The sequence below is a fragment of the Diadema antillarum genome, unplaced genomic scaffold, assembly GCF_040938485.1.
Source record: "Diadema antillarum isolate AM-2024a unplaced genomic scaffold, OU_Dant_1.0 seq00001048_RagTag, whole genome shotgun sequence".
Lineage (NCBI taxonomy): Eukaryota > Metazoa > Echinodermata > Echinoidea > Diadematoida > Diadematidae > Diadema > Diadema antillarum.
Genome location: NW_027271878.1, coordinates 41,139 through 55,759, shown reverse-complemented (window position 1 = coordinate 55,759; position 14,621 = coordinate 41,139). Strand labels below are relative to the sequence as shown.

At 40.4% G+C, this 14,621-nt stretch overlaps 1 protein-coding gene across 1 annotated transcript; it reads right to left on the bottom strand.

Moving 5' to 3' along the window:
* Positions 1-1,621: 1,621 nt before the first annotated feature.
* Positions 1,622-12,058, bottom strand: LOC139743094 (uncharacterized; the record flags this gene model as incomplete). Its single annotated transcript, XM_071653601.1, has 5 exons — positions 1,622-4,908; positions 5,763-5,846; positions 6,961-7,143; positions 7,942-8,083; positions 11,811-12,058. Coding segments are annotated over 5 exons (3,944 nt in total), but the record flags the coding sequence as incomplete, so codon positions are not given.
* Positions 12,059-14,621: the final 2,563 nt, after the last annotated feature.

The following is a 14,621-nucleotide window of genomic DNA, read 5'->3' as shown; positions in this document are numbered from 1 at the left end:
GTGCAAAAATTCACAGGCCAATGGCATGACAGCAGAACTTAAAATTCAATATTCAGTGCAAGGAAATACAGAAATACCACACCCAAACTACAGTGCACTCCTGTTTTAACAGACAATGTTATAACGAAATTTCAGTTACAATGAAACAAAAATCCAGGTCGCAAAATTATCGGCTCTATGTTTTGTTATTATTTATTTGTTCGGTTATAACGAAATTTCGATATAAGGAAAGAAAACTGCCGGTCCTAAGTACTTACATGTAGTTATAACGGGAGTCCACTGTAATATACAAAATAATACACAATTTCCTTGTTGAGCCATGCTTTTTATGGATGCCACATCAGCTACTCAAAGTACCGAGTACAGTGGAATCTTGCAAGAAGCTCTTGAGATTGAGAAAGTTTAATTATGATATCAGATTTTTTTTTTTTTTGCATAATCACTCAAAAGCAATGAAAACAGAATCTGTTGCATTGGAATCAAAAGATCAGAGTTTGTGAAAACATGTACTGTACTTTGTCATCTAATCTCCCTTCATACCTAGTATCCACTGTCACTCACAACACATCTGAAATCATCGGCCTTGAACATGTGAAACATCACCTTTTACTAACATCCGTCTGTTCCATGCACACAGGAACACATTATCTTATCGAGTTGTGTTGCTCTATGAGCCACTATTTGGGTTGTAAACTTTTGGAATGATTGAACTTATTTCCAAAAACCCTGGTCATGATTGGTCGAGATATGTTGAATCACAGTAACAACATGACCTGTACAACTGGTTTATCAGTTGATACTTTTGGGTACAAGAAGCATTAATCTACAAAATTACCCGGTGATATTTTCTGAGTAAGCACACTTTACGGTTCACAATTCTCTGTGATTCATAAATCAACCAGCAAAGTGTACACGTGGTTTAAAAATCATATTCAATCAGTCACTGGCTCTCACCTCAGAAATAAATCAAATTTATGTAAAACTGTAACATTTTGTAGTAAGAGATGAAATTGAGCACAGAATTTTGATGATACTCGATGTAAATACAAGATATCAGGCACAGATAAAACTGCATGGATGTGGCAATAGTGCACAAATGATGCACTACCACCTCACCTTGTACCTACACAGCTAAATTGTTATGTGTCACAGGCTGTCAGACAGCAAACTCAGGAGAGAAACAAAAGGCAAGACTTCAGAAGGCCTCATCGAATTCATCACTTTTTTCATTCCAGTGATCTGGTGTGCATACGCAGCTGTAAGCAAAACCCTTTCAATTCACACTTTATGTGCATTCCCTCATGGATGTACAAGCTCAGTATATTATCCAAAACATTTTTAGAGGCTGAATGTACTCACTACAGTATGATACCCTTGGACTGGAAAAGAAATTGCAGAGAAAGATGTCTATAAGACTAGGGATTTGGTGGCAAATGGTAGTATCTTATATTAATCAAATAAACAAAACAATCTCATCTACTCTTTTCTTGTCCACTTAGCTGTCTTTGCTTTCTTTTTTTTATAGCAAATCACAATACCCATGTAGTCATGTTTGTACAAAACATGAACTAACGATAAACACCATCTTCAGTTTCTAAATCTACCATTCTCTGACTCCAAGTCACTGAACACAATTCTTTGCGACATGGTGAGATGCACAGTAGTACTTCTTGTGAGCAATGAATGTGGAGAGGCTGGAAAAGCTGATGTTGCAAGTTCTACAGTGTTTCATCACCACATGAGGAGGTCTCCCATTTGCCAGAGACCCGTTGGTCACACTTTGAACCTCACCACCAGACGAAGGCAGTCTTGGGTTAGTACACTCGTCCGGCTTCTGAGGAGGGCAGGAGTGCCTGTCTGGGGATTGGCCCTCCCCTGATCTCCTACACTGTCCATTCTGAATGGTCAAAGGTACAGGATTCCTGCTCGGTTGTCTCTCACCCAAAGGGGATCGCTGTGGCAGATGATTGGCAGAAGAGCAACTATCAGCTTTATCATCATCATCAAGCTTCTCTTGTTTGACATGAAAGAAATTATTATTGTCTTCAACTCTATGCATTTTGGCATCCATTGGGGACTTGGTACATGAGCCAGAATCAGAGTCTATTATTTCCTGCTTCACCCTGACAGGGGATTGTCTGTCCTCACCGTTGCTTGCATCTCTAATCATTCCACTTGAGGTGGTATTATCAGAGGATGCATCATTCATCATCTCACAAGGGTTACTGACACTTCCCACTCGTGAAGTGGTTCCGACTATTGTGTTTGTAGAACTATGTGGATGTTCTTGAAGTGCAGCTTCTGCACCGGCAGCATTGAACGGCTCGGCTGTATCCATGCTTTCCGTCTGAGCAGCATCTGTTTTCATGGTCCCCGAACCTCCTGTGTGGCATCTCTCATTAGCCTGTGGTGAGCTGCCAGTGGAGTGAGACGTGGACATACACTCTGCCCCATCGGATGGCTCTGTGTCAGAGAGCCTATAACCCTTCTTGACTTCCCGACCCTTTGGACTGCTCATATCCCTCACCAATGCAGCCTGTGAAGCCCTGCAATAAAACTGTTGGTGCGCAGACAGAGACTCAAACTTCATAAAGGATACACCACACGAGGGACAAACATACCTCAGGACAGGTGGCACATACATAGGCATGCTGTGCCCATGTAGGGTGCTAGTGTTCGTGTTAACCTGGGAGAGCAATTCTAGTGTATTCCTAACAGGATCTGTACTTGCAGGAGATACATTTGGTACATCATTGTTCTGTGGAGCATTACCTTCCTCATCACTCTGTTCCTGCTTTATGGCAGGTTGTTCAAGGACACTGCTATTGGGAGACTTTGACGATTTGTTTTTCTCCTTCTGCTCGAGCGGTTGTGGGGACTTGGAACCAGCTGCAGTTGCTGTGTCCATGTCTTCAGTATATGAATTTGCTGATGAGCTCTCTTTAGATGATGTTCTTCCCTTTTCACATCTACTGGATGGTCTCACTGGATCATCTTGGAGTTGAACTGTTGCTAGTGCAGGAACTAGAGCAGAACCATTAGTTGAACTGTGACCGGATATAACTTGATGGTAGGGAAGGGAAGGAATGGCAGGATGCATCTGTACCATTGGGGAAGTGGGTGTCTGTGGCAGGCTTCCACTTCCATTTTCACTCTGGCAGTAGAACTGCCTATGAACACTGAGGCTATCAAAGCGATGGAAGGATATGTGGCATCCAGGGCACTTGTACTGCACCTGCACGTGTCCAGGTGAGGTGGATACAGCATGGGATGGACGGCTTGCTGCAGATGGCAAACTGTGCAATGGAGCTGGTGATGATGACTCCTCACTGAGAGATTCCCCTCGAATAATTTTGGAGGCACTGCCTTCTTGCTGGACAACCTCATCACTTCCTTTTCTCTTACGCACTGACAGATCCAATGGTCTCTCCCCAGGAAATGGTGTACCATTCTCTCCTCTGGGGAAGTTCTTTCCAGTAGGCGATCCATTAGCACAGTGAGGATAGACAGGGATAGCTGTTTCTTTCTGGGAGCCTGCCACACCATGGGGTGCCATAAACATGTGAGATGCAAGAATGTACACTGGCGAGGAACCCTGCCGACCAATGTATGCTGGGACATATCCTGGAGCTAGAAGAACTGATCTTGGCCCAACAGCTGGAGGACAACCATCCACCTTGATTGGTAGAACACTTGGTACAACTTCTGCCTTGCCTGGACTGCTGCCACGACTCTCAGTGCTACTCTTCGAGGAACCATCTTTCTGGACTTTCCCAGATACCTTTGGAGCTTCAGAACTTTCAGCTGTTGGGTCACTTTTCACATTCTTGCTGTCTTCGGAACCAGGTCTACCTTCTTCGCTTTTAGTTTTGGGGCTTGATCTCTCCTCTGTGGATTCTTCAGATGCTCTTTGTTGACTGACAGCAGCAGTGCGACTAGGGCAAAAGTAAAGTGCATGAACAGCCAGCTTGTCCCCATTGGGAAACATGGCTGCACAGCCTGCACACTGTGCCAGAGGCATGTGAAGGGGAACAGGATGCGACGGCAACATCTGCCCCGGTTTTTTTCTCTCCTTCGAGTGTCCCTGACAATAATACTGCTTGTGGGCAATGAAGTTTTTGTGGTTGGAGAATGTGATGTCACATTCCACACAGAGGAACCTGCCTGCAGGTCTTGGCTGGAAAGTGCTACGACCCTCATTCGTCTCATCCTTGGATGAGTGTGGCAAACTTCCAGAAGGAGACCTCCTCGTCTCACTGGCCGATGGGCTTGAGTCACTTCTCAGAACCTCATGACTTGCAGACGACTTCTTCTCACTATCTCTCATGGAGTCATCTCTATTGGCAACGAAAGATCCCTCCGCTTGCTCAGAGATGTTGTCCATTGGCGATGACAGATGGGCATCTTGATTGTTTTGTTGTTTCTGCTCCAGTCTGGCGTCTCTGCTGATATCACTGCCACTGATGGAGAGAGGACCATGAGAACTGTGACCCTGTGATGCCATGAAGATGTTGGGATTGATCCCGCTTCCCCGAATGTGGATGAGCATGTGCTCCTTGAGAAGTTTGATGTCACCGCTGATGAAGTTACAGCACCTACATGCCTGGGAGTTCTGCTCAGAGTGCAACTTGACCATATGGTTCAGGCAGTTTGTCAGGTTAGAGAAGCGTGCCTTGCACAGGATACAGACCAAATCCTCCGGCTGTCTGGTCTCTGATGAACCGTTGAGCTGCAGGGAGTTGCTGGCAGGTGTCTCCCTGTAGGTACCTGGATGACTGTGCTGGCGGGCCCTGGACGGTACTGGCAATGGGGCGGTCTCCCTTGCTGCACAGTAATACAGCTGATGAGCACTGAGGTTGGCCGGGTTACGGAAAGTCACACCACATGCCTGGCAGCTGACAGATGGTACTGTTGTAGGAGAAACATGAAGCCAACTAAGAATGTCACAAAATTTCAGGACATAATCTTTGTAACATTAATAAAAATTAATCTGTATTTGCAAATGGGAAACAAACATTACAATGTGTGTGCTTAGACTTGTTCCTTCTTCATCCTGCACCCTTTCAATTTCTTGAGCTCTGTGAAGATAATTTCTTGTTATTTTCCAAAGGCCACTTTCTAGATGGAATAGGCTTCTCATCATCACTTTCACTGTTTTCATAACTATAATAACGAAATATCAGTTCAATTATCACTGTGATTACTAGATTACTATAAATAAATTATCTATCATAATAATGAATATTATTGTTACTATCAATATTAAGGAAATATAAGTGTTTCATACATCTTTCAGGAGAAAATTATTTGATTACTACAGTTTAAAGATGTATCAGAAATGCATAACCAATCAAAATCCCTTGAAAACTCAGTCCATGAGGAATGTAAAATATAAATTTTTCATACACCTTTGTTAGATCACTGCACTTTAAAGATGTATCAAATATGTATGATTTATTGATATACCTTACAAACCAACAGTCCTTTAAATAAGACACACATCTATACCCTCACTGTCTGGGTATATTTCTTTTAAAGTACACTGTATATAGTGAAACAATATCAGGCTGACCATAAGAGTTGTCTACAGGAGCAGCCAAGGAATGTAAACAGGTGATATTAGAGCATTGACATTGAAACTGATTGGGACTACAGTCTATTTTAAGATATAAGAACACTACTTTTATTATTTTATTCTTGATCGATATTGCTGACAAGCAAATTAAATGACACAAAAAAACATCCATGCATTTTAAACTCACCTTCAATAGGCTGTTTGATTGCATCGATTTGACTTCTCGGTGGACTGTTGTGTTTCTCTGGAGTCTTTGACTGGTGAGGCTCATCTTGTTGAAAGAATATAACACAAAAGAAGACTATTTTATTCAATTGAAGTACCAGAAACTTGAACTTAAGACAGCACATACTGGAACACTCCTGCTAGAATGCACAAGGAGTTCCATACCAAGTACTCTTTTAGTGACATCAACTGTCTCTTTTTCCATAGTCCTTTGTGGTCATTGAGCATGGAGCATCACTAATTTCCCAACCCGTAATAAATAAAAGTCTGCCTACAGACATGCGTTGCTTTCAGATGCACATCTGCTTAAGAGCATATCTTCTTCATGAAATCTTACATATTATGTCTCTATTATACAGAACTGCATGACTATGCATTCACAGGCACACTAGGTGCAATGTGTTGTTTTTTTAACATATAATCAAAATTGAAAATGCATAATGACATAACAGGTAGTGTGAATCAAAAGCAGCTCCTAAATGCACAGTATAAACCAATTCTAGCTTTGCAGCAGACTCAGTCAATACTTCAATACTTTCAGAAAAACAAACAACTGGCTATTTACTGGAATGACTAGGCAGTAAAACCATCAGTATTTCAGGTGTCTATGATATCGGAGTACATACATAGAGCTGATAATAATGATGATGATGCACCATTTAAACAAAAAAAAAAAAACTAATTTCAAAGCAGGAAATTTTTAATGATTGCTTTCAGGCAACATATGAAAAGAAGCAATGATTGACCTCTTTGCAGTATATGGTGAACTTGCTTGTATAAGCATGCATTTGAAATACATTCTGGTTTGTTTCAACAGAACAACTTGCTAACAGAGCTGAGTAAGTGGACTGGCCATAATATTCAGATACCAAAAGCATTCGAGCTTTGAGAATTCACGATGAATGACTGATCATACTCTGCCTGACAAATGACTGATGATCACTGACTATACTCTGCCTTTGCCTTGTCAACAAATCAAGAGAGGAGAAAAAACAAGCATCAAATCATTTGCAGAAGGAAAAAAAAATTTAATGGCTCCTAAAGAGGAACAAGTCACTATCTTTGGTATCTGAAGGGGGAGTGCAAGGCAGAGGTAAGGAAGCCATCAAACATCTAGAGGAAATTCTGCACACCCTGTTTACTCTGGGATTTCAACAAACCTGCTGTACAGGGAGTCTGGGCAGGCTGGGCCGCCAGTTGCTTCTGGGCATTGACCTCCGACTGAATGAGGTCATCCACCTCGTCTGACCTCGGGTGCCTATCCTGACTGGCTTCTAGGAACATTGTATAAATGGCATCCTGTTTGGCAATGTCTTTTAAGGTGAGAAGGTAGAGCTGTTTGTCTGGAAAACAAAAGAGACCAAGCATAAACACAGTTAGAAATATGCCTTATGGGCAGTGACACAATGACAGCATGTTAATTTGTTTACTAATTCCTGCAGCTGTACAAATTCCCCTACACGCACAAATGGCTATCACAACTGCTTTGCCTTCAAGTTTCCATTCTTTTGCAGGAAACACATTCAGGAATATCATGTTACATTTGTATCTCCCATTTGTGAATAATCACATGTTCTGGGAAGAAAGAAGTATACAGTTTAATCTCCAAACTCTGGAAGTATGACTTTATAATGACAATTACCAGGAATCCGAACTTGTGGCTTACTAATTCACATCCGACCACAAAGAAAGTCTGCCTGATTTGAAGGTCAAAGAAAGGAAATTTCCTGGTGAACCAGCATGCTCAGACAACTTGAAAACCTTGGAAAAACTTTGGCAACTCTGAACAAAAAATTTGAAAACATTCCTTTCAATTGAGTCAATGATTTCTCAACCGGGGGCAGATCCAGAAATTCTGTAGAGGGGAGGTGCCTTTATAAAATTTAAGGTTATTTCTTTTGTTTAAACAAAAAAAAAAGAAAAAAAGAGGGGGTGCGCGCCCGGTGTGCCCCCCTCTGGATCCGCCGCTGTCAACTCATCACAGAATTCAAAGGCTGGCGAGCTGAATCACTCACGACATATTGTGCCCTGTGAATTAACCCTTTGTGCGCTTGGAGTGCCAAAGGCACAGAAAACCCCATACCACTGTACACATTGTCCAAAGTCTCTGGCATGGAAAGGGTTCAGAAAGGTGTATATACCTGGCTTGTACATGTAGACGATGGCAGATTTGGCACCTTGCTTGCTGACGGGTCTGATGTTGTTCCCATGGAGAATTTCATCACAGTAGTACTCAAGGATAAAGATACTGAATGCTGTCCCACTTGTTCCTCTCACACATATCTTCGGGGGAGGGGGGAGAAAAAAAAGAGAACATTTTCAGAGCGTCCTCATCAAAGCATCAATTTGAAGCATTATAAGGGGTGGTACAGTTTGGTAGAGATGGGACTTGAGGTTTTCAATGTTTTTTTATGGTGATTTTTTGAAATTATGAGAAACCTCTCATGAAATATGAAAGAGCATATAATCCTAAGAGGAATTCAAAGTTTATTTGATGAAAATTGTTTTTAAAATAGCTGAGATATCCAAAACAAAGCACTCATACTGGAGTAAAAGGTGGGACCCACCTTTTATTAGGATCACTTTGTTTTACTCTGTTTTTGGATATCTCGGCCACTTCGAAACCAATTTTCATCAGAAAAAGTCTGAATTCCTCTTAGAGTTGTATGCTTTTCAACATTTCATGAAGTGGTTTCCAAGTATCTAGCAAAAAGTTGAAAGCTGAATTCTCACTTCAACCACTACTAAACCATCCCTTTAAGAGTGAACCTGGAGAGTGCTCTCACAACTCATATCATCAGTAGGAAGATAATTAATTTTCAGTTCCCCCAAAAGTGGGTCGGCCATGTATTGCAGGTGTAGGCTACTTCTAGTACTAAATGTTTATTGATGAATTGGTGAAGCACTGGTTTGACTACTACTGGTTTCCTCAGCACAATTCATCAATACATTCATGACAATGTTAATCTCAAATAACTGATTTCGTACAACCCCTATCTTATACAAACTGATAATCATGATGTTATCTATCAGAGGAGTGTAAAATGCAAGTTAATTTCATCTTGACAAACAGCAATCTCATTTCAGGGTATTGCATAACTATAGTCCAAGAATTCTGGATTTACATTCTTCCTGAACCATGGCACGAGTACAATCACAACATACTGCAGCAACGGTATGGCCAGGTATGGGTGCTGCAAACATGATGAAAACACAAGCAGTAAAAAAATTAAAACTTGTACTGTATAAAAACCTGCTGTCATTTTTCTCAAAGAATGTTTGATGAATATTCATGTGCAGTGATTTAACAAGCAACAGTGTCTTTGTTTTTATTGCGCTTTTATGAAGGGGATGAAATTTTTCATTTGAATCGACTGGGAAAGTTAGTGGCATATATCCCTCTGTGACTACTACTACCATTGCATTGACTGACTTTAAATTTTATCTCATGAGCAAATTATAAAAAAAAGGCTCAAATTCATCTCAGTATTTGCAGTACAGGTGCTTTATCTCATACACAGTCCCATAAATTTCAGCCTATTTCCCTCTCTGTTGTCAATACATCTGAACCTTTATGAGTATACTAATTAACTCATTGAGCAGAGGTAACAATGCTTAAATGTGAAATTATCTTTACCATTGGACACCTTGTTCAAATTCGGAAAATCAGGAAGTCTTTGAGGCACAATTTCAGACAGTTTTTGCTTACTAGTGCCAAACTCACATAGCACATCGCTCGGTGCATTAAAATATACCACAGTCATCTGATATAAAAATTTATTCATCCATATCCCTGCATGGCTAATCATGATTCTTGGAGCAGTACGACCGTGGGAACGAAAAGAATAAAGCTATGGAGAACCATGGTCACAAACTTGGTGTTGTGATGCGATTACTTAATGACCCTTCATGCTAAATTAAGAACAAATAACAGAGCACCACAACTGCTCATACTTTGTTAAAGTCAACCTCGACTATCACTTCGTTGATCTCAATTCTTTAAAAAGTTTTTTTTGAATTTTCTGACGTCTGTATGTCTCATGTTTCACCCAGCGAACAAACATCCTCACATTCCCTGACGAGTCAAGGTGTAAACTATTGCTTAGGCAGTCAGCATGAAGATGAGATCTAATCTACTGCAAATAAACGCGGCTTTATACGAGCAGGTATTATTGAAGACTGCAGGTGAGAGAGCTCAAGCAGAAAATTCAGAATGTTACAAAAATGTGTTTTTGCATTTAATGCAGTGAGGAGGTATTGAAACTAATCAGGAAATGAGGAAGATTTATCACAGTTTTTCCTCAGGAAACCAAAAAAGGAATAATAGCTCTACATATATTTCTCACTAAGTCAGGCTGGTCTTCCACAAAGATTTCTGTGTCCAAGCACTTCACCTGTATAAGTTGCCAAACTTTTTTTCATCAGCAATCAATAATCCCTCAAATCATGACCTATATCAATCCATTCAATACGGGAGCCCGTTGGACTGTGTATTAAGCGTACGGGGATTTCAGAATTCAGTATTGAATGGGTTAAAATTAGTGAACTTACTCGGGTATAGCAATGTGCCAAGTCCCAATAGGAAGGCCATGGTAACATAACAATAGGGATTAGGTGGGATTAAGTAATCTCTACTCACTGACAATCAGTTTCCAGACATCTGCGCCAATTGGAAAATTAAGAAGGCTCCCCAGCTTACATGCCAATCAGTGGGCAAAGCACAGTCATGGTTAAAGGAATGGTATAGTATTGGTGGAGATGAGGATTGGGCTTTTAGCTTTTTGTGAGATACCGATAAACCACTCATGAAATAGTACAGAGCATACCATTCTACGAGGAATTCAAAGTTTATTCAATGAAAATTGGCTTTTGAAATGGCTGAGACATCCAAAAACAAAGTAAAACAAAGTGATCGAAATAAAAGATGGGTCCCACCTTTTATTAGGATTGCTCTGTTTTGGGTTTTTGGAATTACATGCTCTTTCATATTTCATAAGAGGTTTCTCATCATCTCACCCAAAAAAAAAAATGTTCAAAAACTGAAGTTAGGTCTCAACCAAAACTATGTGATCCCTTTAAAAGAGTTCTGTGATGAAATAAGCATGATAAAAATAGTCCAGAAATGGCTCTACAAAACAGAACAGCTCAAGAATTCATCTCAAGCACCAACTGCCCACCAGCTGATTCTCTCCTACACCAAACTTTGAAACTATCACTCTGCACTCCGCAGCATTCTGGGCTTAAACACTCTTTCAATCCAACAAAAACACAACCCCCCCCCCCCCAAACAAACAAACAAAAATAGATACATAAAAATCAATGAGAGTCCCGTTACATGTATTTCTCTGTGGTGATGCTGGCAAACATCTAACAGTACAATCATCAATTGTCGGTATCAATCTCTTATCATGCCCATCTCAGTTGGCTTATCCAAACGAACTCCACGGTACAATGCCCTTATTTTCCATTGTTAACATCCTTCGCTATAATCGAACACAAAATGTCAGACATTAGCCGGCAGGATACACCTCACACAATGCCCGCAGGAATCTAGCTTCTCTTCATCTATGAGAACAAGTTATAGAGATCTTGTCCTATGCTTTGTTTCAACAACAAATTGCATGCTGACATTTGAAACCCCAAGAGCTATTGATAGATCTGGATAATCTATCATCTAGGAGACAAAGGGGCACTACCTTCAGTTTTAATCTACCACTGGAAAATTCTGACATATGTCTCTATAGTGTAGATCAAACTGTTATGGATTTTCACTTTAGAAAGATTTTGCTGTGCTGAAAAGGTGAGACACATCTAAAATCAAGCTTCTTAAAGATAAAGAAGAAAGAAATGTCTTCAAGAAGGTATGCCATTGTGAACATAGCTTGCGTCATATTCACAAATATGACAAAGTCACACTTCTGGCAAACATTTCAAAACTGAAGCTGGTATGCCAAGAGTTTTCTACAGAAGTACAGTTGAACCCATATAGTATCCAAAATTATTGATGTACCGAGTTTTCCCTGTTGCTCTCCCCAAGGGTTGGTTCAATCCGAGCTGAGAACGGCCCCAGAGTAGTGCCCTCCTTCACAGGCCACGTGTAGATAGGGCCGGCCCCCTTGTCCGGCCCACTGGGATCTGGCGATGCACACCCTTCGGACGGTGGATGGCTGCTTCCCAGCTCATCGCCATTGTGTTCTTGGTTTGCTGGTGATGGAGTCAAACCAGATTGCTCCATGGATTCATCCAGATCACTGTCAGCTGGAAAAAAGAAAGGGATTATGATAATGGTGGTGATAATAATGATTATGATTTCAATAATGATAACAATACCACCACAATGAATTGTCACAGAAATGCCACTTCAGTGTTGGTGCTGTTATCTGACAGGGCTTCTGCATAGTCGGGTATCCATTTTGTCCCCTTGGGTCAAAAGGGACAAATTGAGTACAACATCTTATCAAAGGAATGCTCACAGTAGGTAGAGTTCATGCTCAGAATCATCCATCAGCAAAGTTCTTCTTATCCACTACCAAAAAAAAAAAAACCAACAACAACAAACATAACCACATGTGATGGTGAATGCAGCACGACCTACCAGGTATTTATCGAGTTTGAAATTGATATAAGGCCCTCACTGATTATCAGAATGTACTTAAAGGGAAGATAAACCCCAAGAGCAATGTGGATTGAGTGAAAGCAGCAACATTAGTAGAACACATCAGTGAAAGTTTGAGGAAAATCGGACAATGGATGCAAAAGTTATGAATTTTTAAAGTTTTGGTGTTGGAACCACTGGACGAGGAGACTACTAGAGGTTATGACGTATGAGTGGACAACAATACCAAGAAAATATAAAGAAAATACTACAAAATTCCATTTTTCATGAAAATTACAAATTCCATCAACTTGATATTGACATATGTTAAGGGTAGCAATTATTCCCCCTGCTTTCTGAAAGCGGTTGGTCCGTTGCTCTTTCATAATTCTAGAAAAGTGAATTTTTGTTGAATTTCCTTTATATTTTCTTTGTATTGTTGTCCACTCATATGTCATATCCTCTAGTAGTCTCCTCATCCAGCGGTTCCAACACCAAAACTTCAAAAATTCATAACTTTTGCATCGATTGTCCGATTTTCCTCAAACTTTCACTGATGTGTTCTACTAATGTTGCTGCTTTCACTCAATCCACATTGCTCTTTGGGTTTACTTTCCCTTTAAGTTACCTGAAGATACCATCTCCTCTAGAACAATTTGTGGGTTCAAATCAAGTGACACAGGCAATAGAAATGATTCCAGGAGGAGTGGGCCTGTGGGTAGCATCTCTTCAGTTTAACATATTATAGTCTTAAGCAAAAAAACCAAACAATCTTAAGAGGATTGCAAACTGATTTTCAACTTGCCCTGCCCTTTATGAATTTGAATAATCTTAGAAGTATTTACATTTCCACTGTAATTTTTTTCCAACACACACCCGTTTTGGGGTGGTTTTTTTTTTTCTTTTCTTTTTAGTCAAAAGTTTCTAGGCAACTACCTTTATGACAGCAAAAACTGAAATCAAAAGTCCTCCTTAGAAGTGGAGTGTTGTTTTTTTTAACTCTTAAATTTTATTCAATTTTGTTGTTGTTGTTGCCAGTGTAAATGCTCGCTCCCAAGCTTGCCACTTTTACTCTGCTATTTGGTCATGTGACATTCAACCTCGGTGTAGAGAATCTCCTATCTACCTCCCTTCATTCAAAGAAAGCCGCAAGTTGTGTGTAATCACTGCTAATTACTTCCAAACATGAACATTCTGCTTTTTCTTGCACATAATATTATTTGATACCAAAATTGTGGAAACTTTCTGTTGTTGTTGTTTTGTTTTGTTTTTGGCAATGTACTAACTGGTGGAAAATAAAAAACTTTTTCTTTGTTTGTTTGTTTAGTTTAGTTTAGTTTTATTTATTTTGTTTTGTTTTGTTTTGTTTTGTTTTTTTTGTTTTTTTTTTTTTTGCACTGTACCTAGGTAAATGCCCCACAGTTAGTTGTCAAAATACCTGGATGACCCTATCTGGTGAACAATTCAAAAACCAGGTAGACCTCTTTCATACCTGTCCAAGGACTGGAGAATATCAGTGACATGAGACATTTCAGAACTACAAGGGCACTTCTTACACTCAGGAATTGGCCAGTAGATAATCTAAAGTCCAATCTGTCTCACTACAGAAACCTCAGGAGTGTAGGCTACACTTTTCTTCAAGAAAGATGAAATGCACTCTCACCAAAGTGCAATGACAGGGTTGACATTGAGGCATGGGATGTACCATCAATAATATGATGAGGTGTACCACATGTGTGCAAAAGTTATGAATGGCAGTGCAGGGCTCTAAATGCAGAGCATGGAATGAAATATGGCAGCTCATAATTACTTTATCTATTCCCCCCCCCCCTCAAAAAAAAAAGAGAGAAGACATTCAACTTGCACAGACACACACACTGTACATATGCAATGTACACACACACACACACACACACACACACACACACACACACACACACACACATAAATGGGACACAAGCAAGTGGGCATGATTGAGCCAATTTACAATATATCCAAATCATTGCGCCATTAATTAGACGCGAAGCCACACCTCCAGCCGTCACAGATAAGATATCTCCCAATGGCAGGCGATGGCGCAGTCCCCAGAGCAATAAAAGCAACTCTCACAGCGCTGGCGCTTCTGCCACTGCCAGCGCCAAATCGCACAAATGTTCCCCAACTTTTTCTGGAGATGAGACAAGAATCTTGGATGAATCCTCCTTTTCTTGTTTGTTTTAAAGGAGT